Consider the following 24331-nt stretch of genomic DNA (forward strand, 5'->3'; position numbering starts at 1 on the left):
CATTTCCTGAAGAAGAGTTAGAGCCTTTTGGATGGGAACACATCTTGGCTACGCTGGACGTGTGCGTCGTGGAGGATGCTCCCACAACAAAGTTTTGTGATGAAAATGGCTATGATGTCGTTCCTTATTTTGCAGAAGAAAGCACCAATCAGTCTGTCACCTACCTGCGTCCATTGAGATGCCTGTCGATGGAAGCAAACTCATGGCGCCGCTCCTCTGTGCTAACCAGCTCCTGGCGAGCTTGTTGTAATTGCTCTCCAACCAAGGACTGTCTGGATGCTGCTCCTGCATCCTCTGCTAGGAAGCAACGCCCCGTCTGAGACGCTGCTCCTCCTCTCTCGCTGCAGCCAGGCGAGCCAAAGACTCCTGGAGAAAGAAGGGACTAAGTTGAGCTAGTCCTGAGGCCACTCTGTCAGCAGGAGAATCCTGCATGTCCAAGCTCTCTGTCCAGAGAGCCTCTACTCCCTCTCTGAGTGCAGAGTTCAAGAAGACCCTCTCGGGGATGCGAAGCATCGTGCTCCCCTCCTCTGTCTATTTGCCACTGTGAGGATCACTGGTGCATGGTCCGAGAAGGGACTTTCTGCCAGAATGCCATTTGTCCCACCCAAGTCACAGAAATGGTCACTAGTGTAGAAGCGATCTATCCGCAATAGATTCACTCCTCCCACTCTGCGGTCCGAACGAGGGGGAAGGCCAGGCTGTCTGGGGGCCTCACAAAGCTAGAGTACTGCCACACATCCGAAACCCTCAGTCATACAAAACCTCTCCCAAGCTACCGGCTCAACTCCATGCACAGTAGCATGGCTACCACCAATCCTGTCAGAGGGTCCTCCAGCATGTCGAAGTCACCCCCTATGCATCACTGCTCTGCTTGCGGCAGAGACTCAACAATCTGTGACCAAAACTATGCTCGCGCACTCGCCACATTGGGCGCATATATGTTCAAGAAGCCCACAAGGAAACCTTGAACCTGCATAGTGATCCATTGAGCCAACTGTCCCACCCAAGTCACAGAAATGGTCACTAGTGTAGAAGCGATCTATTCGCAATAGATTCACTCCTCCCACTCCGCGGTCCGAACGAGGGGGAAGGCTAGGCTGTCTGGGGGCCTCACAAAGCTAGAGTACTGCCACACATCCGAAACCCTCAGTCATACAAAACCTCTCCCAAGCTGCTAGCTCAACTCCATGCACAGTAGCATGGCTACCACCAATCCTGTCAGAAGGTCCTCCAACATGTCGAAGTCACCCCCTATGCACCACTGCTCTGCCTGCGGCAGAGACTCAACAATTTGTGACCAAAACTCTGCTCGCGCACTCGCCACATTGGACGCATATATGTTCAGAAAGCCCACAAGGCAACCTTGAACCTGCATAGTGATCCATTGAGCCCTGCTTGGCACAATAATCCCTCTGCCCACAATGGCCTGCTGCATAGAATCCGCAATAGTCATACATACCCCACCCTGGATGTCTCCAGGTCCAAAAGCAGCTAACCAAAAAGTATCACATTGTCCACGCAAGAGCTGACCACAACGTCTAATGCGGCTCTCACACAGATGATGCTCCTGAAGCATGAGAAGATCAATATTTCCGCCCACAAGGCAACGCTGAAGCTCCTGACGTAGTCGGCCCCTCTGACGCTGAAACTGGGGCCCACCTAGTCCCTGCACGTTCCATGAGACGATCCTCATGGGGAGCGAGAAAGAACAGATGCTGCCACAGCAGCTAAACGTGCTATCTTCAAAGCTGGCTTGGATGGGGAGTAATCCGCATCCGAGCTTCCTCTAGATAGGCGTGACTGCAAAGAGTGTCTGGACCAAGCCAAAGTAGCCCGAGCCGAACGTAAAGCAACCTCCTCTGTCCAGGAGTCCTCATACCACATAGCATGGTGAGCACTGAGTATCAGCAAAGAAGTGAACCACAATGTGTCTACATCGTGCTGCATTTGGAGGAGTCACCGCAAACTTGGCCAATGGCCAAAGAGTAGAAAGCAAGTGTGTAACTCCTAGGTCTCCCATGTGGTGAGAGAACTCTAGGGTCTGTGTATGCAGCCACTCCAACACTGAGTCGAGGGTCCACTCAGTCTAGTCCCTGCCACAAAGGGGAAAAGAGAAGCCAACTGCTGAGTCCAGGGCCTCTATCCCCCTGGCTGCAAGGAACAGAACATGAACCCTGAAGCAGGCTGCCTCAAGGTCTGAAGAGGAGTCGCCGAGAAAGCGTGTAAAGTCATAGGCAAAGAAGTCCCATTGGCGCCGAATGTCAAAGCTCGTTAGACCTCGAGGGACTGCTGCAAAGGGAGACGTCTGTACCTTTAAAGGGGGTCGCAAGAAAGGTAGTCCCTCTCTTGCCAAGCGACTTGTGGCAAAAACGCTGCCAAGAGATCTCCTAGCAGCCGAAGATGGTCTTGCCCCCTGAGTCAACTGTGGAACTGGAGCGGGAGGGGGGGGGGGGGGGGGGGGGGGGGGGGGGGGGGGTGAAGGAGCAAGGGGAGGTGGGGGAGAAGAGGGACGGGGGGGGGGTCGGCAAAGGTAGAGGGGGGAGGGGGAGAGGCGGCGGGAACAAGAGGCGGGGGGGAACTCGGGGGGAAGAGGGGTTGTCGGGGGTGAAGCTGAGGTGGGGCCTGGAGCAGGGACCTCGTCCTGCTCAGTATCGGTTCCCCCTGGGAACCCACTGCTGCTGGGCAGGCGCCCGAGGATCACTCTGAGTGCCAGGTTGTCGCTGTGGCCCGTGTCGGCGTCGACCACGAACCTGCTGCCATCCCTCCTCCGCTGGAGCCCCAGGCTCGGAGGGTGGCTCTGCCTGTGTGCTCTGTGTCTCTGCCTGTGGCTGCTGGGCAGCCCTTGCAAGCTGGGGCTGCGTCTGTGGTGTAGGTCGGGGCCTCCTTCGTGGACAGGCCTTCGCAAGATGGCCCATTTGTCGACAAATGAAGCACTGATTCGGGAGGCCCGAATACTCCACGCTCTGTCTAAACCAACCCCCACTCACCCGAGGAAGGAGGATGACCTTCGGGAGAGTGTGAGTATCCCTAACCAGAACGCAAACTGAGGGAATGCCGGCCGCCTTGGCAGCTACTGTGGCTGCTGTGCGAGGTGTCTCCGGGACAGTCCCAATCGCTGAGCCTATCCTGGACAAAAGTGGTAGGTACTCCCTCCGCAAACCAGGAAAGCAGACGGAGATGAGAACGTCTGCCTCCTCTACCAACACATCTGAAGCAGGGTCAAAACCATGTCTCCACTGTAGAAAGTGGGCTCAAAATGCTCGGATGGTCAAGGGGCTCATGGCGATGACCTTGGATGCCATTTCAGACGTCTCAAACTCGATTTGATAGTAGCCTAGTCCGAGGATCTGAACGTCCAAGATCTTGCCCACCTCTGCAAAAAGGCGGGCCTGGAGAAGATCACGCAGCTCTCCTTTGCTAGGTCTGGTGCCGAGAATCTTGCAGATGACAGAAGTCGCCTGCAAGCGCTCTACCTCTGCGGCTAGGCTCGCTTGCTCTGTCGGTGAAGGAGCAAGTCGAATGGTGGGCTCATTGGGGTCGGGCGAGGGGACTTCGGAGGAGTCCCTCTGTGGCAGAGCTTGAGCCTCCATCTGTGTCTGCTGCTGTGTGAGAGAAGGCGAAGAGTCATTGACGGAGAGGAGGCCTTCTGCGCCCGAGTACCTCGAGGAAGAAGATGAGCGTAGAGAACCGGGGACGCGAGGCGGGGCTGGCGGGATAGGAGGTATTGGGAGGGCTGGATGGCAGCGGGCTGGGCGGGATAGGCAGCGGGCGGGCTGGGCGGCAGCGTGGGGCGGGGGGCGCGCTGGCGGCTGCACGCAGCAGATGAGGGCAAAGGCAGGAGAGGGGGGACGGGGGGCAGCAGCAGCGAGAGAAAGTACCTTCAGTGCTTCTCCAAATTATCTTGGACCCAGCAGATTTCAGAAGCTAAGGAGTCTTTAGTGGAATTTTAGTTTTTTCTAAACAAAAATTTTAGGGCAGGTGGGGGTGTTCAAGGGCAGCTGTTGCTATGGATTTGCAGTACAAATAATTAAACATATATATTAACTTTGAAGATGGTCTATGCTCACTGTGAGGATTAAGCAGGACATCCAGCTTCCTGTCCTCTGAAAGGCTGAGGGTGTTCTTGTTATCAGAATGGCATTTTCCTGTAATCTAGTTTTTTTGGCTATTGTTTCATCAAGTAAAGTTGTGGGTTCTTGCATAGGCCTGCCTTATCAACGTTTGGAGCCTCAGATTTTGCTCAAAGATTTTCAGCTAGCTGGAAAGATGGTATGTGAAAATCTTGTCTCCGTTTTACTCATCGAGATGTGGGTTTTAATGATGTAGTTTGACCCATTATGTTTGCTTCAATTTGTAAGCAGCACCTCAGCGTGCTCGGAAAACATATGAAGAATTCCTTTGTGCAGTAGCCGAATTACTTGGAAGAGAGGTTCTCTCCGAGGAACTCCATGAAGCAGCATCAGCTGTCTACAAGGTTCTCAGTACTCATTTACAAGATTCAATGGGACTTGAAGATGGTCAAAACCATGTAACATTTTCTGATGTTATCAGAAAAAAGTGAGAGCCCTGTCAATTTTTTGTCAAATGTATATGATATAAAAAATTAATGGTTCTCTGACATTTGTGTACGTGGTAGAAGCGATTAAACTCTTCTTTAAAATTCTAGGTGTTTTTGTGTTTGTGAGAAAGATCCTTCTACAAGTTTTTTGAAGCTGCTGTAACATGTTTTTATTGAGGTGGTTGCCTTTGTCTCAAGCAGGGACGAGCTTTTTTCAGTGCTCGGAACTTTTGATGACAAAAGTTTTGAGAAGGTCAGGTTGCTTGTGGAAAGACTTCATGCTTTGGAAGCTCAGCAATTAGGCCCTTCGAATGCTAGGGGCTCTTTGTATGTGGCTACACAAACATCTCCAATTGAGTTTGGAACAGACATAGACTTCAAAAGCCCACGGTCATCAGCAAGCAATGGGATTGATGAAGTGGTAGAAGATCATGATTGGGATTATGAAAGAGGGCAGCCAAGGGATTTGCCGCATGCACAGCACACATCTAAGACCACAAATCCTACGAATTTTGGAATGGAGCCTGCAGTTGTCAAAGCTGATCTTAGGTGGCTCAAAGATCTTTGTGACTCGATAGCACTCACAGGAGCAGAGTTCTCTGGTGATGAACTAGCAATGACTGTACTTCAGATACTAGACTCTGAAAGCTCAGGGGATGAGGTATCATATTGCCTGCTATAAAGGCAATTTCTGACACTGGGATGTTTTCTAATAGTGGTGTATATCCTGTATCAGATTGCTGGGGAGCTGTTTGACATTTTTGGAGATGTCGATTTCGAGCAAATTCAGAGGATCCTGCAGGCATGCTTCATGGGTCTTTCGCACACTTTGAACTTCTTATCCTTTCTATTTAGCTTTGCTACAATATGCTCAATATCTTTCATCTGTGCAACCATTTGTTGTCAATGGAAGAGTGATTCTGGATTGACATCGTGTACTTCTGTTTACTATTACTTTACAAGTGTGTTGATAATCTTTACATATCACAGGATGCAATCTCAGGATGCTTGTCATAGCCTGAAGTACTGAGATAATTTTGTTTGCCTTCTGTGCCATATCAAGTATTTTTTCTTTGGCAAATGCAGCATCGCAAGGATCTTGTGGATTTTGCTCATAAAGGCTTAGATCGTCTCAAGCTAGAGAGGTCCGGAAGTGGTCATCAACCCAGAATGCCCAGTTATGGCACACAGGTGAAAGGTTTTGAAGAACTGAATAGAGCTCTTTAGATGCTTTAGTTCTGAATCAGTTGTGAAGTGGTTTGTCTGTTGTGAGTATGGGCATGTGCGTGAAGCCTAATGTTGAACTTACAGGTAATGAATGTTCTGATAGGTTTTAGCAAATTTTCTTCGAAAAACACTTGATCAATAAGTTTACACCCATTATCGGGCATTGCCGACATTAGTGGGGATGTCGTACTATTTAGACAATAGTATGCATGATGGTTATTTTGTCTTGTCGATGACTAGATGCATCCAGGATAACCTGAAAGTGCAAGGTCTAGACCCATGGTAAATATATGTCAACTGCAGGGGTTGCAGACACGCATACCCTTGGTGGCACAGGCTATACCTGCTCCCTTACCGGAACACTTGATAGGTGTAGCAGGCTACAGTATCACAGGACATGGACAGTAGTCACAATTGGCTTTGGAAAGCAGTTACAGTTGGCCTTGGGTTCACACTCGGTGGACTCTTGCCTGGGCAGTGACACTAGTAGTCCAGGACATGTGGCAGACAGAGGGAGTGGTGGTCGAGAGGACACCGTGGCCAGTTCTTGGAGATAGGCATAGCTGTGCTGTGAGAAATATTTGGGTTAGCCGATGGCTGCCTTTTATGTTTTTTTATATATGCTCATTGCTGGTATTGGGAGAGAGAGAGTTAGATGAGTCTAGAGTCTTGTGTCTTCTGTCTAGCACTTGCACACTTGCACTCTCCCTGCACAGTTGGAGTCTCGACACCCCCATTGTACCTGTGAGTCTTGGGCTTGGAGCTCAGTGTGCTGCCAGCCAGAGTCTGTATCGGTTCTTTGAGTATAGTCAAGCTTCCATTTGGGTTTGGAGTTGCTACCGTGTCACCATGAGTATAGTCTTGCTGTGTAGTGCTTGTTATGTGTGTGGAATGAGATTTCTTGCATATTTCACTGAGGACCACCCATAGTAAAGAGCATGACGTAGATTTCTTGCTATAGATGCTCTCATTTTTTGGACGCCCGGTGGGACCCAACTAAAGTCTCACTCCGCTGTTAAGTCCACAAACTAGCTGGTCTAGTTTGTTCTGGTCTTGTCACGTGCGCATTGCACTTGAGCCATGTGGACAAGCTAGTGCCACAGATCAACATCAGTCTTAGTTAGCTTAGGATCTAGCTCGGTACCTTTTGAGCCTCTAAAAGGACGTGCACAGGTCATAGTTGTATACCCTTGCTTGCACAGTACAGTCACTTAAGCATATAGGCATATGAACAGTCACTTAAGTTATTTATTAGTAATGACTGACATGACATTTATAAAAGGTAGGTAGGGCAAATGGAAAAGAAACCTATAAAAGAGTCACTCGGCCTTCAAGTTTTGGATATTAGAACCTGGTACCTGTTACATTTACACCACTCAATTGCTTCACAGGTCTAGGGCATGCATGTACGGCTAGTGTGCCTCCGGGCTGGCCATACTTTTATATGCATTTAGGCTGCACTGTCCAGCTGCCCACCTTGTCCGGGCGACCTCATGTTTCATTTATTTCTTGTTGGGTTGTGGGGGAATTTTCGAGTTATTGCCCTACCTCCCCTTGGACACCTATTTATGGGGCCAGGGGGATACCCACTTCCACAGTCAGACTCACATATCTGGTTATTGTGTATTGGGTCTTCTGGTCATGGTAGCCATGGGGGGCTGATCGCCCCCTCTTCACCATATCTTGCGTTTGTTTATCCTATTGGGCAGGACACTTGCATGTCTATTGGCACTTCTTTTACGACAAGGAGTTGTTTTCACACTTATTTAGGGACCTTCATGCAGTATCTTCACCCTGTATCGCGGAGTACAACAGTTTACTATACTGCTTGTGACGGCATCACACATGTAGATTTCTTGGCGGTCGGGACACCCCAAACTATTGCTACAGTCGCGGAGTTCGCCGGAGTATTGTCCGTTAGTGGAGGTTGCAGCAGACATCTTCATCATTCGCCTCACATCTTCGGCTTCGCACGGTTTTTTCAGCATCAGGTGCTGAGAGGGGGTGTTCAATTTACACCACTCTGCTGCTTCACAGGTCTAGGGCATGCATGTACGGCTAGTGTGCCTTTGGGCTGGCCATCCTTTGCATATGCATTTAGGCTGCACTGTCCGGTCGCCCACTTTTGGGCTGGCCGCCCACCCCACCCACCTTGTCTGGGCGACCTTGCCCCATAAATAGGTGTCCAAGGGGTTATTGTGTGTTGGGTCTTCTGCTCATGGTAGTCATGAGGGGACTGATTGCCCCCTCTTCACCATATCTTGCGTTTGTGGTCTTCTCTCTCTCTCTCTCTCTCTCTCTCTCTCTCTCTCTCTAGAGACGGGCCTGTCCAGACCATCACACGATGTGAAATATACTGAGTATGGGCGACACCTGATAGACATGGGCACCGCACATGGATTGGCCATCTTGAATGGCCTACAGAGATTTCTTGCTGCGGGAGGTTTTACATGCTTCCCACACAGACATGGAGCCAGTACAGTGGACTATGTCATGGCACAGCCGAATCTCATCTCTAGTATCCACGATCTCACAGTTGGGCCCAGACCGGTCGGGGTGGCAGTGGATCATGCTCTTGTGTCGATGACCATCTCCTTCCATTTCAGTGTAGCACACAGGCCACGGGTAGCAGCCCCTACTCGCTACACCTTCACACAGGAGATGGATTCTGTATACATAGACGGGATCTACAGACGCCTATGCACTGAGGACCCGGAGCGACCTCTGGAGGAGCTAACTACTATACTGACACAGACATACATGATGCAGTAGCAGAGGCATACCCACACACCCAGCCTGAGTAGAGACGCCGATCAGGGAGCATGCCTCCGAATAGCTGGTACGATGAGGAGTGCCGCCAGACTAGAGCTAGACTTCAGAGGGAGGTGCTTTTGGGGGACGTCACTCACAGACAGTCGCAGATTGACTTCCGACGCCTGTTGCGGCGGAAGAAGAGGGCTTTTTTGGCTCGACTCGAGCAGGATCTATACCAACTATACTTGAGTCAGGACTCGCGTGAGGCGTGGCGGTTCTTTCATGAGCAGTCCCCCCCCCTACTGTTACCTCCACAGAGACCTGGGTCAGTACGCATCATCTTTGTACACAGTACTTGGACAGCCGCCCCTTCCCAAACCCCCCCCCCCCGATCCATGCCCACACATGTGCTTTTTTCACCGCTGAGATGGTGAAGAAAGCCATTGATAGGATGAGGACTGGGAGAGCATACTTGAGTCAGGACTCGCGTGAGGCGTGGCGGTTCTTTCATGAGCAGTCCCCCCCCCTACTGTTACCTCCACAGAGACCTGGGTCAGTACGCATCATCTTTGTACACAGTACTTGGACAGCCGCCCCTTCCCCCCCCCCCCCCCCCCCCCCCCCCCCCGATCCATGCCCACACATGTGCTTTTTTCACCGCTGAGATGGTGAAGAAAGCCATTGATAGGATGAGGACTGGGAGAGCATATGATCATGATGGCTTAGTCGCTGAGCATTTCATGCATGCCAAAGACCTACTAGTAGAGCTTCTAGCAGTCATGTTTAACCGTGCCATGTGTGAAGGGCCTACCGGACACTTGGAGCCTATCTACGATTGTACCTATCTTCAAGTCAGGAGACCCCATGGAGCCTGGGAATTATCGCACTATCATGATTGGACACACACTGGCACGGTTGTATGCATCCATTCTTGAGCAACAGCTGAGTAGATGGGCAGAGAGGGAAGGAATGCGTGCAGCTGGGCAGGCAGGGTTCAGGAGAGGCTTCTCTACTCTTGACCATATCTTGACACTCAGGGCCATCATCGAGGAGGGCAGATCTCATGGGAGACGGATCTATTGTAGCTTTGTGGACTTCCGCAAAGCTTTTGACACAGTACCTAGAGCTAGATTGATGCGCATATTACAGGAAATGGGAGTACCCACATAGCTCATTTGGGGGATCATGGCATTGTACAGATCAGTAGTAGGGCATGTACGCACCCTTGAGGGACTTTCTACACCGGTTCACTCCACTATTGGGGTGAAGCAGGGCTGCTTGCTCTCTCCTACTCTTTTCGGTATGTATGTGGATGAGGTTTCTGACTACATTGAGATCGATGGTGATGGAGGTGCACAGTTGGCAAGGACATGGATTCCACTTTTGTTATATGCTGATGATATTGTGTTGATCTCCGAATCTCCAGAGGGAATGCAACGTCAATTGGATGCTTTGCATAGGTTTGCCCACGAAAGTGGTTTGTCTGTCGACCTTGGTAAAACCAAGGTTATGGTGTTTAATACCACCCCACAGTGGATCAGGAGGTCAGCACCTGCATTCTCACTCAGAAGAGCAGCAGAGACCAGACTGACTAGAGCCCACGCAGCATTGGGTAGATTGGAGAAGATGTGTTCGCAGGTTCAGTTTCAGGAGCCCCGGACGAAGCTCTGGCTCTTTGACACTTCGGTGGCTTCAGCATTGCTCTATGGAGCTGAGATATGGGGACCTTCATTGGATCACCACAGGAGGCCGGGTCGCACAGATGGATGGGGGAACATGGAGAAACCTCTCGTCTCTATTATCTCGCGGCTCATTAGAGCCAAGGCATCAGCACCACGTGCCATTATCCGAGTAGAGCTAGCGGCCCCCCCACTAGTGGTTGAGGCGCTCACCATATCAGTCTCCTTCATAAACCGCACATGGGAACTTCCTAGAGACATATATGCTCGCATTGCACTTGAGTCCTCTCGACAGTTAGCCATGCAAGGAGATACAACATGCTGGTATGGGGAGATGGCATCATGGTTTCAGGCGCAAGGGTTCAGCATAGACAGGCTGCCACCATTCCAATACTCATTGGATGCACCATCTCTCACTCTTACACAGTCAGAGATCACCAAGCTCATCAAGACCTGACCCAACTAGACACCAGGAGGACATGGATACAGCCAGCACAGGAATTGGGCACGAAGATGGCTTTCTACAGAGACCATCTTCTCCAGCTTACGGAGGATGGTTTTGTGACGAGACCCAGATACATGGACACCCACTTGTCTCATGGGATACGATGTGCTATTGACATGCCCCTTGTGTGACATGGAGCCTGAGACAGAGTTGCACTACACATGCCGCTGCCCCGTCTACTACGAGATACGAGGCCGCTTCCATTGCTTGTTCAGAGAGGGTTTTGGACCACTCTCAAGAGTCATGGGATACGAGGATTAGAGATGCCTGGGTTTGTTCTTGCTCGAGCTGCGCAGGCACAGATAGCCTGATGAGTGGCGAGGCTAGCCAGTCTCAAAGACGGATCACAGACTTCTTCAGAGCAGACACGGGACTGCCGCAAGAGCCAGTCCCACAGCAGAGCTCCCCCTCGTCTCACACCAGAGGCCCACTGATCGACCGAGCGACTGAACTGGGGAAATCCAGGCGCCCACGACTGCGGAGGACTACACAGCATCGACGGAGGCTACGTCAGAAGATTCGGAGCACTCTGGCCAGGCATGCACGACGCCCGGTCCGACTACTAACCATGGAGGAGATTGATGAGATCCGCCAATGACCGATGCTAGATCTCCTGTGATTCAGCTATCCCAGCAAGCCGCCCATTTTTTCTTAGTTCACATTGACCAGTCTAGGATCCCATAGTATAGTATATATCTTTGTTTTGTACTGTTGTTATTTTGTTACTCTGACTTTGTATCAGATCCACCACCTTGTAACTTTCTGGTCTCATAGGTCACTTTGGCCTTTAGAAGACGTTAATATAACATTTCATTTCTCTCTCTCTCTCTCTCTCTCTCTCTCTCTCTCTCTCTCTCTCTCTGTGCATCAGAGGATTCGGATTACTTTGGCTCGACATGCATGACGCCCGGTCATACTACTGACCATGGAGGAGATTGATGAGATCCGCCAGCGACCGATGCTGGATCTCTTGTGATCTAGCTATCCCAGCTAGCTACTTAGTTCACACCTAGTAGTTTAGGATTCCATAGTATTTTATTGTGACATTTGTCATTTCATTTTTGTCATCTTGTTACTCTGACTTTGTATCAGATCCGCCACATTGTAACTCTCTGGTCTCATAGGTCACTTTGGCCTTTTGAAGACGTTAATATAACATTTCATTTCATTTTATTTCTCTCTCTCTCTCTCTCTCTCTCTCTCTCTCTCTCTCTCTCTCTCTGCCTCGCTCTGCACCCGCTGCCCATGCTCTCTCTCTCTCTCTCTCTCTCTCTCTCTCTCTCTCTCTCTCTCTCTCTCTCTCTCTCTCTCTCTGCCCTGCTCTGCACCCGCACCCGTTGCCTCTGCGCTCTGGATCTATACAAATGGGAGACAGCCCACAGAACAGTCACGAGATCTGAGCATGGGAGTAGAGGTTCAGGAGGAGTAGCGGTGTTGTTTAGGGAGGAGCTACAGCCACTACTACATATTGTACGGAGAGATGATCAGGCTAGATACATGTGGGTGAGGCTGAGATCTGACACAGGTCGATTTCTATATATTGCTATATGTTACTTCCCCCCTAGTACGTCAGTATATGCTGTATCCAGAGGGCAGTCGCCTTTCTCAATTCTAGATGATGATATATGGGAGTTTTCTAGGGATGGTGATATCATCCTCCTAGGAGACTTCAATGCTCGAACGGGCAACTGTCAGACAGTCTTCTACGACACCTCAGATGAGATGCTTAGAGAGTTGGATGTGGGTGAGCTGGGGTTTGACAGATGCTCACATGACAGAGAGCAGACTGAGTATGGGAGATACCTCACGGAGATGACGACTACACATGGGCTAGCCATACTTAATGGCTTACAGCGGTTTCCTGGAGCAGCAGGCTTCACATGCTTTCCACACAGACATGGGGCCAGTACAGTGGACTATGTTATGACACAGCCGAGCTTTATTCCTTGTATTCAGGATTTCACGGTGGGAGCCAGACCAGTGGGCGTAGCAGTGGATCATGCTCTCTTGACACTGTCCGTATCTTTTCAGTTTAGTACAGCCCAGAAATCAGGAGGCAGGTCACACACCCGTTATACATTTACACCAGAGACTGACTCGGTTTATACAGAGGCGATCTGGGATCGTCTATGCACAGTTGCTCCAGGCCTCTCAGTAGAGGAGTGCACTACTTTATTGACTGAGACACTACATGATGCAGCATCAGAGGCATACCCACACACTCAACCGGATCGGAGGCGACATTCTGGGAGCATGCCCCAGAATAGTTGGTATGATGAGGAGTGCAGAGAGATGAGAGCCCAGCTTCAGAGGGATCTTCATTTAGGAGTCATCACCTACAGACAGTCGCGGATTGCTTTCCGGCGCCTTGTGCGAAAGAAGAAACGAGCTTACCTGGCCCAGATGGAGCGAGACTTGTATCAGTTGTTCTTGAGTAGAGACTCAGGCGAGGCATGGCGACTCTTCCATGAGCACTCCCCTCCCCCAGTGATTACTTCTCCTGATGTGTGGGGCCAGTATGCGACATCGTTATATACGGTTCCTGGGCAGGATCCCCTTCCAGATCCTACAGAGCCATGTCCACCTACGAGCACCTTCTTTACCACTGAGATGGTAAAGAGAGCCATTGACAGGATGAGGACCAGGAGGGCTTACGATCATGACGGTCTAGTAGCGGAGCACTTTATACATGCTAGGGATATGCTGATGGAGGTTCTTGCAGTGTTGTTCAATCGTGCCATGTGTGAGGGATTACCTGAGACTTGGAGGTTGTCTACTATTGTGCCTATATTCAAGGCAGGTGATCCTACAGAGCCTGGAAATTACCTCACTATTATGGTTGGACACACACTGGCACGATTGTATGCATCCATTATTGAGCAGCAGTTGAGTAACTGGGCAGAGGGTGAGGGTGTACGGGCAAAGGGACAGGCAGGTTTCAGGAGGGGTTTCTCCACTCTTGACCATATTCTGACACTCAGAGCTATCATTGAGGAGGGCAGGTCACATGGGAGACGGATTTATTGTAGCTTTGTGGATTTCCGCAAAGCATTTGACATGGTACCGAGAGCTCGACTGATGCGCAGACTGCAGGAGATGGGGGTGCCCACAGTGTTGATTTGGGGGATTATGGCTTTATACAGATCAGTGATGGGACATGTACGCACCCCAGAGGGGATATCTGACTTAGTTCACTCCACTATCGGGGTGAAACAGGGTTGCCCATTGTCTCCTACTCTATTTGGTATGTATGTTGATGAGGTGTCTGATTACATTGACAGAGAGGGTGATAGAGGTGCCCAGCTGGCAGGGACGTGGATCCCATTGTTGTTATATGCTGATGATATTGTCTTGATCTCTGACTCACTAGAGGGTATGCAGCGACAGTTGGATGCATTACACAGTTTTGCAGAGGATAGTGGATTGTCTGTAAACCTTGGTAAAACCAAGGTCATGGTGTTTAACACCACACCGCAGTGGATCAGGAGATCGGCACCGACCTTCACGTATGGTCAAGAGATTGTGGAGTATACAGATGCATACACTTACCTTGGGATAGTCTTCACTGGGCCGAGGTTTTCTTTGGGGAGAGCAGCAAAGACTAGACTGACCAGAGCTTATGCGGCCTTGGGAGGCTTGGAGAGGATGTGTTCGCAGGTTCAGTTCCAGGAACTCGGACAAAGTTATGGCTCTTTGATACTTTAGTAGCCTCAGCTATGATGTATGGGGTACAGGTATGGGGACCTTCTGTAGGCCAGGATGGTTGGAGAGGTATGGAGAGGCCCTTGGTATCTATGATCTCCCGATTGATTAGAGCCAAGGCCTCCGTACCTCACGCGATCATTCGAGCAGAGCTAGCTGCCCCCCCCATGGAGATTGAGGCGCTTACCAGATCAGTGTCCTTTGTGCACAGCCTATGGGATACTACTAGAGACAGATATGCTAGATTGGCCCTTGAGTCTTCCAGACAGTTAGCTCTACAGGGGGACACTTCATGCTGGTATGCACAGATGACTTCATGGTTTCAGACGCATGGCTTCACCATGGACAGGTTGCCCCCTTTCCAGTATTCTCTTCAGGCACCCTCGCTGTCTCTTACACGGGTGGAGATCACTAGACTCATTCGTCAGGACCTGATCCAGCTCGACACCAGGAGGACATGGATAGAGGCGCCTCAGGAGTTGAGCACAAAGATGGCTTTCTATAGAGAGCATCTTCTCCACCTCACAGGAGATGGGTTTGTGATTCGACCCAGCTACATGGACACACATATGTCTCATGGTTTGCGTTGTGCCATTGGTCAGATACGCACATCCTCACATCAGCTCGAGATTGAGACCGGTAGATTCAGAGGGACCAGCAGACAGCAGGATATGCCGATTATGCCAGAGAGAGCCAGAGACAGAGTTGCACTACATATGTCATTGCACAGTGTTCTATGAGATACGGGGGCGTTTCCACTGCTTATTCAGAGAGGGTTTTGGTCCTCTATCTAGGGTCATGAGTTATGAGGATCAGAGATGTCTTGGACTATATCTACTTGAGTTACACAGGTATAGAGACACTTTACTGGGGAGAGCTAGAGAGAGGCAGTCCCAGAGACACATTACAGATTTCTTTTCACTAGATATGGGACAGCTAGAGGAGCAGCCACCACTGCAGAGCTCGTCCCACACTCATTCGACCACTACTGGCACTCTCAGCGACTGAGGAGAGGAGCTACACAGCATCGACGGAGACTACAACAGAAGATTCGAGCCATACTCTCTCGACATCCAGAGTGCAGATGAGGATGGATCCTCACCATTTCTTCCATCTTTGTTTCACACACTGTTACATCCAGTTTACCGGGTACCTATTGTATCAGCTGCTACACCCACGTAGTTTTAGATTGTAGTAGTAGTAGTAGTATTTTGTTCCACTTCTAGTTCTTTTCTAGTTCTTTTGTACCCAGACATGGTATTAGATTCACTATTTTGTAACTGATTGGTCTCATAGGTCATTTTGGCCTTTTGAAGACGTTAATATAACATTTCATTTCATTTCTCTCTCTCTCTCTCTCTCTCTCTCTCTCTCTCTCTCTCTCTCTCCTGCTTGTTGCCCCTCAGTCGTTGCCCCTGCGCTCTCTCTCTCTCTCTCTCTCTCTCTCTCTCTCTCTCTCTCTCTCTCTCTCTCTCTCTCTCTCTCTCCTGCTCGTTGCCCCTCACCCGTTGCCCTTGCTCTCTCTCTCTCTCTCTCTCTCTCTCTCTCTCTCTCTCTCTCTCTCTCTCTCTCTCTCTCTCTCCCCGCTCCCCTGCTTCGCACCCGCTCCCGCTCCTCCTTACCTAGCACGTAGAGAGAGAAAGGGGGGGGGATCGCGTAGAGAGAGAAAGAGAGAAAAAAGGGGGCGTAGAGAGAGAAAGAGGGGGAGGGGGAAATCGCGTAGAGAGGGAAAAAAAAGGGTGTAGAGAGAGATAGAGGGGGGGAAATCGCGTAGGAGAGAGAGAGAGAGAGAGAGAGAGAGAGAGAGAGAGAGAGAGAGAGAGAGAGAGAGAGAGAGAGAGAGAGAGAAAACCTCTTCTTCACTCCAGTACCCCCTCTCCCTTTCCTGTCGCGGCAAAGAAGAACTGAGCGAGTCCATCAGCAAGATCAACCGCCATCTCTTAGGTACTACTAACGGACTCGACGCACGCGTGGCAGCACAAGAAAGCACGATACATACACTCGAAGATCGCGTGAAGGCCCAAGATGAGGAAATCGCACTACTCAAGAAAGAGCTTGCAGAGGTGCGGCCGCAGGATGTCCTCGAAGAGGGAGAACTTCAACCCTTTGTCAAGTAAGAGCTTACCACGATTAAGGAACAAGTACGGGCCATCAAAGAAGGTGGGGAGCAACAAAAAGAAATGACGACCTCGTGGGTAGATGTCATCACAAAGACCCAACAAAAAGCAGAAAAGGCCGAAAAATGATCGAAATTGTCAAGAAAGAAAAAGGTAAGGAAATAACCCCCACCCCCACACCCAACCATAATCAATTTGACACTAGAAGAGGAGCAAAGGAGATGTGTACGGGCCTTACACGTAAGGATATGTGGCCTCAGAGACCAAGATAATGTAGATAAAGAGGTGAAAGAACTCATGACTCTGGTGGGGGTCAACGAGCAGACGCATATGAGGGCTTGGAGAGTGGGCACTAAGAAAAGTGGGAGCAACGGAAAGACCTCGAAGGAAAGGGCACTCATTCTCCGGTTCCCCTCCATGGAAGCGAAGAAAGACTTCTTGAAGAAGAGACCGACTCTAAAGAGGACTGGCATCTTTCTTGGAGATGACCTCACACTCTCGCAGATTGCTCATATGCAAGAAGTAATGCCGGAAATAAGAGCAGCAAGGGAAAAGGGGAAGATTGCTTTTAATAGGGATGGAAAGGTGGTGATATTGGAGCGACGCCCCGCATGACGGTGCGAGACCTATGGGACCACACTAAAGATGGCAACCTGGAATTGTAATGGGTCACTCCGTCTTGATGTAGGGGCCTTTGAGGATAGCTTCACGGGGGGAGACATCATTTTCTACTCTGAGACGCATCAAGCACCTGGACAATCCATGCCACAGGTGAGTGGGTATAGATGGGAGACAGCCTGCAGACAAGAGACCAGATCGGAGCATCGAGGACGGGGCTCAGGGGGAGTGGCAGTTCTATTCAGGGAGGAACTACAGCCGCTGATATATATAGCACGCAAGGATGAACAGGCTAGGTACATGTGGGTGAGGCTCAGGGCAAAGACTGGAGTCATCTCAACAACTAGCTCTACAAGGCGATACAGCATGTTGGTATGGACAGATGACACCATGGTTTCAGTCGCATGGTCTCAGCATGGATAGATTACCTCCGCTTCAATACTCCTTGGATGCACCCTCCTTGTCTCTCACACGGACAGAGATCACCAGACTCATACGTCAGGATCTGATTCAGCTAAATACCAGGAGCACATGGATACAGCCGACACATGAGTCGGGCACAAAGATGGCCTTCTACAGGGAGCATCTTCTCCAACTCACGGAGGACGGCTTTGTGACTAGGCTTGCATATATGGATACACATTTATCTCATGGGATAAGATGCGCTCTTGGACAAATACGCACATCCTCACATCAGCTCCAGATCGAGACTGGCCAATTTCGAGGGGTGCCGGCAGGAGCTAGGATATGTCACCTATGTAACTTAGAGCCAGGGACAGAGCTGTAGTACACATGTCACTGCCCGGCATACTATGAGATACGCGGCCGCTTCCACTGTCTATTCAGAGAAGGGTTCGGACCTTTTTCTAGGGTCATGAGGTACAAGGATCAGAGGTGTCTCGGATTGTTCCTGCTAGAGTTGCGCAGACTTAGTTAGGGAGAGCTTGTTGAGGACATCAGGGGAAAGACAGCCTCATAGACGAATCACAGATTTCTTTACACCAGATAGAGGAGAGCCAACGGAGCAGTCATTACAACACATCTTAGAGCCTACTCATACTAGAGGTACATTGCTTGACCGAGCCACTGAAGTTGGCAGATCCAGACGTCCACGACCACGGGGGGTCTCCCACTACTGATGAAGGCTGCAACAGTAGATACAGATCACTCTAGCTCGACACGCAAGACGCCCAACCAGAGTTGTGACCATGGAGGAGGTCGATGAGATCCGACAGCGACCAATGAGAGATTTCATCTGAACCCACAACAACCCCCCCCCCCCCCCCTCCCATTTCCTTTCTCCTTAGTGTTTAGTATTAGTTCTCTGTAACTTTGTAACTTTGTAATTTCCGTACTCATACATAGTATCAGATTCACCAATTGTAACTTTTTGGTCTCATAGGTCATTTTGGCCTTCTTGAAGACGTTAAATAACATTTCATTTTCATTTCATTTCTCTCTCACACGCTTCCGCACACGCGCACTCTCACAGTACCTACAGGGATATCCAATGCCCAGAGTACCCTAGTGCCTCCTCGTTTCTTCTTCATCCCACTCCATAGCTCCCATCTGTAGGTTGACATAGGATCGGTTTTGTGTGAAAAAGGGATAAAAAATAGATAATTTCTATAGAATCTCTCTGTTTCCCGTCCATGTCGACAGGATCGTGGGTTCTTTATGGCTTATACCCCTTAAGATAGAGCGATAAAGATGGGAGCGTGCTTGATCTGTGATGGACTAAGAAGGGTGGGAGTCGCTAGTAAGTCCGAGGCAGGGACACCAAGATTCTTTGATAGAAAATTTGGCAGTGCCATCTTGCTCAATCTCCTCTTTGGGTAGAGCCGGTATGCTAAAAGCACATGCCTGAAGCTCTGATACCAATGTTATCCCTTCCGACAAGTGATCGGATAGAAAGATAGACTAAGCGGCAATCTACACACTTGGCAACAATTTTAGTACTTCAAAACAATTGAAATAACAAAGAAATGGAGAATCCACACGGGAACACGTGGAGTGGTGGAGTTCCACCCCTAGATGTATTGGTCCCAAAGATTGACGCCTCTTTCGGTATTTCTTTATTTTTTGATTTGCAAAGGATACAGCTCCTCTAGAACCAATCTTCCAGCTCTGCGTCGAGATATTTGAAAGAATGGCCCTATGGGCACTCATAAAGAGTACAAGGGATGCTAAAAGCAAGCCCCAAAAGCACTTGATTTGAAAGCGCTTAATCCTAAAAGCATCTTCTTCAAAAAGCTAGTGCTAAAACTGCCCTAAATCAACCAACGCGAATGTGGTGGAATGAATACATGTGCATGTATAAGGAGGGGACGGAGCTCTATTTCTAGTGGATGTGAAAAGACTATAGGCTTAGGGAGTACAACCATGATACACAAAATTAGCTCGATCCGGTACCAAAACCGGGGTTGTAGTATATAACGCAAGGTGGATAAGGTAAGAAAATCCCATGTAGTATAGCAGCGCGCGCGCGCGCACACACACACACACACACACACACACACACAGAGAGAGAGAGAGAGAGAGAGAGAGAGAGAGAGAGAGAGAGAGAGAGAGAGAGAGAGAGAGAGAGAGAGTCACAAACGGGAGCGCATAACAATATAAAATATATTTGGATAAATAGGATTTATTACTTAATATTGAAGTTAGAGGATATATATAGAGAGAGAGAGAGAGCGAGAGAGAGAAATGAAATGAAATGAAATGTTATATTAACATCTTCAAAAGGCCAAAGTGACCTATGAGACCAGAAAGTTACAATGCGGTGTCTCTGATACAAAGTCAGATTGACAAAAAAATAAATTAAACTAGGATAACAAAATATAAATACTGCGGAATCCTAAACTAAGCTGATAGGTGTGAAAGGTGAAAGGCGTGAAATGTGTGAACTAAGCTGTACAATGTGTAGACAATATGGGAGGGAAGTAGAGATCCATCTTCATAGAGATTCATCTTCATCTGCGCTCTGGTCGACGAAAAAGTATGGCTCGAATCCTTTGCTGTAGCCTCCTTCGAAATTGTGTAGCTCCTCTTCTCCATCGGGGTCGTCTAGATCTCCCTAGCTCCAATGCTCGGTCTATGAGAATGCCAGTAGTGCGGGCAGACCTCTCCACTGTTGGCTGCTCCTCTACCTGTTCTTCTGGGTGTACATTATCCAGTGTAAAGAAATCTGTAATATGTCTTTGGGGTTGTCTCTCTTCAGCTCTCCTCAGTAAAGTTTCTCTATGCCTGTGTAACTCGAGTAGATATAGCCCAAGACATCTCTAATCCTCATAACTCATGACCCTAGATAGAGGCCCAAAACCTTCTCTGAATAGACAATGAAAGAGGCCTAGTATCTCATAGTACACTGTGCAATGACATATGTGATGTACCTCTGTCTCTGGCTCTAGATGGCATCAGCGGCATATCCTGTTATCTGTTGGTGTCCCTCAAAATCTGCCAGTCTCAATCTCGAGCTGATGTGAGGACGTGCGTATCTGGCCAATGGCACAGCGCAAACCATGAGAAAGATGCGTGTCCATATAGCTAGGTCGAATCACAAACCCATCCCCCGTGAGGTGGAGAAGATGCTCTCTATAGAAAGCCATCTTTGTGCCCAACTCCTGTATTGGCTCTATCCATGTCCTCCTCGTGTCCAGCTGGATCAGATCCTGACGACTAAGTCTATTAATCTCTACCCGCATCAAAGACCTCAAGGGTGCTTGTAGAGAGTATTGAAAAGGAGGCAACCTGTGCATGGTGAAACCATGTGCTTGAAACCATGATGCCATCTGTGCATACCAGCATGATGTATCCCCATTAAGAGGTAATTGTCTGGAGGACTCTAGAGCCACCCTTGCATATCTGTCTCTGGTAGTATCCCACAGACTGTGTACAAAGGAGACTGATCTGGTAAGCGCCTCAATCTCCATAGGGGGGGCAGCTAATTCCGCTCGAATGATATCATGCGGTACGGAAGCCTTGGCTCTAATCAGCCGAGAGATTATAGATACGAGGGGCTTCTCCATACGTCTCCAACCATCCTGGCCTACAGAAGGTCCCCAAAACTGCACCCCATATAACATAGTAGAAGCAACCAAAGTATCAAAGAGCCATAATTGTGTCCTTGGTTCCTGGAACTGAACCTGCGAACACATCCTCTCCATTCCTCCTAGAGCCGCACAAGCTCTAGTTAGTCTAGTCTTTGCTGCTCTTCTCAAAGAAAATCTCGGCCCAGTAAAGACTACCCCCAGGTAAGTGTATGCATCTGTATACTCCACAATCTCCTTACCATATTTGAAAGTAGGTACTGATCTCCTGATCCATTGCGGTGTGGTGTTAAACACCATAACCTTGGTTTTACCTAGGTTTACACACAATCCACTATCCTCTGCAAAACTGCGTAGAGCATCCAAATGTCGTTGCATACCTTTTGGTGAGTCAGATATCAGCACAATATCATCAGCATATAGCAACAATGGGATCCACGTCCCTGCAAGCTGGGCACCCCTGTCACCCTCTTTGTCAATGTAATCAGACACCTCATCAACATACATACCAAATAGAGTAGGAGACAATGGGCAGCCCTGCTTCACTCCAATAGTAGAGTGAACTAAATTAGATACCCCTTCCGGAGTGCGTACATGTCCCATCACTGATCTGTACAAAGCCATAATCCCCCAAACCACCTCTATGGGCACCCCCATTTCCTATAGTCTGCGCATCAATCGAGCTCTTGGTACCATGTCAAATGCTTTGCGAAAATCCACAAAGCTACAATAGATCCGTCTCCCATGTGCTCTGCCCTCCTCAATGATGGCCCTGACGGTCAGAATATGATCAAGAGTGGAGAAACCCCTCATGAAGCCGGCCTGACCCTTTGCTCGTACACCGTCGCCTTCTGCCCAATTACTCAAATGTTACTCCAGAATAGATGCATACAACCGTGCCAATGTGTGTCCAACCATAATAGTGCGGTAGTTCCCAGGCTCTGTAGGGTCACCAGCCTTGAAGATGTGCACAATATTAGACAACCTCCAAGTCTCAGGTAATCCCTCACACATGGCACGATTGAACAACATTGCGAGAACCTCCATCAGCATATCCCTGGCATGTATAAAGTGCTCCGCTACTAGACCGTCATGATCATATGCCTTCTCGGTCCTCATCCTGTCAATGGCCCTTTGTACCATCTCAGCTGATATTGGCCCCATACACAGGTGAAGTAATCACTGGGGGAGGGGAGTGCTCATGGAAGAGTCCCCATGCCTCTCCCGAGTCCCTACTCAAGAACATCTAATGTAAGTCTCGCTCCATCTGAGCTAGATAAGCTCGCTTCTTCCGCCGTACAAGGTGTCGGAAAGCAATCCGAGATTGTCTGTAAGTGATGACTCCTAAAAGAAGATCCCTCTGAAGGTGGGCTCTTATCTCTCTGCACTCCTCATCATACCAACTATTCTGGGGCATGCTCCCAGAATGTCGTCTCTTGCCCGGCTGAGTGTGTGGGTATGCCACTGATGCAGCCCCATGTAGTGTCTCAATCAGTAGAGTGGTGCACTCCTCCACTGAGAGGCGTGTACCATTTGTGCCAGCTGTGCGTTCCAATAGGCGGTCCCAGATCTCCTCTATATAAACGAAATCAGTCTCTGGTGTAAATGTATAGCGGGTGTGTGACCTGCCTCCTGATGTTTGGATTGTACTATACTGAAATTTAACGGACAGTGTCAAGAGAGCATGATCTACTGTTATGCCCACTGGCCTGGCTCCCACTGTGAAATCCTGAATGCAGGGGACAAAGCTCGGTTGTGTCATAACATAATCCACTGTACTGGCCCCATGTCTGTGTGGAAAGCATGTGAAACCGGTTGCTCGAGGAAATTGTTGTAATCCATTAAGTATGGCTAATCCATGTGTAGTCGTCATTTCCAAGAGGTATCTCCCATACTCCGTTTGCTCTCTGTCATCTGAGCATCTGTCAAGTCCGAACTCACCTACATCCAGCTCTCTAAGCATCTCATTTGAAGTGTCGTAGAAGACTGTTTGCGAGTTGCCCGTTCGGGTATTGAAGTCCCCTAGGAGAATGATATCACCATCCCTAGAAAACTCCCATATGTCATCATCTAGTATAGAGAAAGGCGACTGCCCTCTGGATGGAGCATACACTGATGTACTGGGAGGAAAGTAACATATGGCAATATATAGGAATCGACCTGTGTCAGCTCTCAGTCTCACCCACATACATCTAGCATGATCATCTCTTCGTACAATATGCAGTAATGGTTGTAGTTCCTCTCTGAATAGCACTGCTACTCCTCCTGAACCTCTACTCCCATGCTCAGATCTCGCATTTGTCCTGTGAGCTGTCGCCCATCTGTATCCCTCCACATGTGGCATCACCTGTCCAAGGGCCTGATGAGTCTCTGAGTAGAATACAATATCCTTGTCTTTGAAACTGTCCTCAAATGCACCCACGTCCAACCTCATAGACCCATTACAATTCCAGGTAGCCATCTTCAGTGTGGTCCCATAGGTCTCGCACCGTCATGCAGTGTGCCGCTCTAAAATCACCACCCGTCCATCTCTGTAGAAGGCTATCTTTCCCTTCTCCCTTGCCGCTGTAATCTCTGGCATTACCTCTCTCATATGTGCGAGTTGTGAGAGAGTGAAGTCATCACCGAGGAAAATACCTGTCTTTTTGAGAGGAGGCCTCTTTCTCAAGAATTCCTTCTTCTCTTCCAATGAGGCGAAGCGTAGTATGAGAGCTCTCCCCTTGGAAGACTCTCCCGTGCCATCAATTTTCTTACCTACCCTCCATGCCTTTGTGTGCAAAGGCTTTTCCATCCCCATCATGGATGTAAGGCTTGTGACCTCTTTCTCCACATTGTTTATGTCCTTGAGACCTGTCACTCTCACATGCAATGCTTGCATCCGCCTTCTTTGTTCCTCTTCGAGGGTCATGTTGATAAGCGTCGGTGTACAAGGAGTTTCTTGACCTTTCCCTTTCTTGGCGACCTCAATCCATTTTTCGGCCTCGTCCGCCTTTTTCTGTGTCCTCGTTATCATCTCCGCCCATGAAGATGTCTTTGCCATACTCAGTTTCTCTTCCTCTATGATCATCCTTACCTGTTCCTTGATTTACTTGATTTCATTTATTACCAAGGGCTGAAATTCGCCT

At 49.2% G+C, this 24331-nt stretch overlaps 2 protein-coding genes across 4 annotated transcripts in view; one reads left to right on the forward strand and one right to left on the reverse strand.

Moving 5' to 3' along the window:
* The window catches only part of LOC147459892 (U5 small nuclear ribonucleoprotein helicase), a 253188-nt gene that overhangs the window by 32314 nt on the left and 196543 nt on the right, over nt 1-24331 (forward strand). For all 3 annotated transcript variants that reach the window (XM_086511073.1, XM_086511074.1, XM_086511075.1), the window contains exons 2-6: nt 4205-4269; nt 4362-4557; nt 4760-5219; nt 5295-5360; nt 5645-5749. In XM_086511073.1, the coding sequence (XP_086367199.1) occupies nt 4205-4269; nt 4362-4557; nt 4760-5219; nt 5295-5360; nt 5645-5749 (892 nt within the window). The remainder of the gene's footprint in view (nt 1-4204; nt 4270-4361; nt 4558-4759; nt 5220-5294; nt 5361-5644; nt 5750-24331) is intronic.
* On the reverse strand, nt 21262-23667 carry LOC147459894 (uncharacterized). Its single transcript, XM_086510028.1, has 3 exons — nt 23328-23667; nt 23019-23276; nt 21262-21302 (listed from the first exon to the last, which is right to left on the reverse strand). The coding sequence occupies exons 1-3, from the start codon at nt 23665-23667 to the stop codon at nt 21262-21264; spliced, it is 639 nt and encodes a 212-aa protein (XP_086366154.1).

The sequence above is a fragment of the Adiantum capillus-veneris genome, chromosome 4, assembly GCF_014529385.1.
Source record: "Adiantum capillus-veneris isolate H3 chromosome 4, ASM1452938v2, whole genome shotgun sequence".
NCBI lineage: Eukaryota > Viridiplantae > Streptophyta > Polypodiopsida > Polypodiales > Pteridaceae > Adiantum > Adiantum capillus-veneris.

Coding starts and splice junctions, on each gene's coding strand:
- LOC147459894 (XM_086510028.1), bottom strand. CDS start 23,667: ATGGCTACCTGGAATTGTAATGGGTCTATGAGGTTGGACGTGGGTGCA. Junction 23,277..23,327: donor CATATGTTACTTTCCTCCCA/GTACATCAGTGT, acceptor TCTCTATACTAG/ATGATGACATATGGGAGTTT. Junction 21,303..23,018: donor ACAATTTCCTCGAGCAACCG/GTTTCACATGCT, acceptor ATGTGTTCGCAG/GTTCAGTTCCAGGAACCAAG.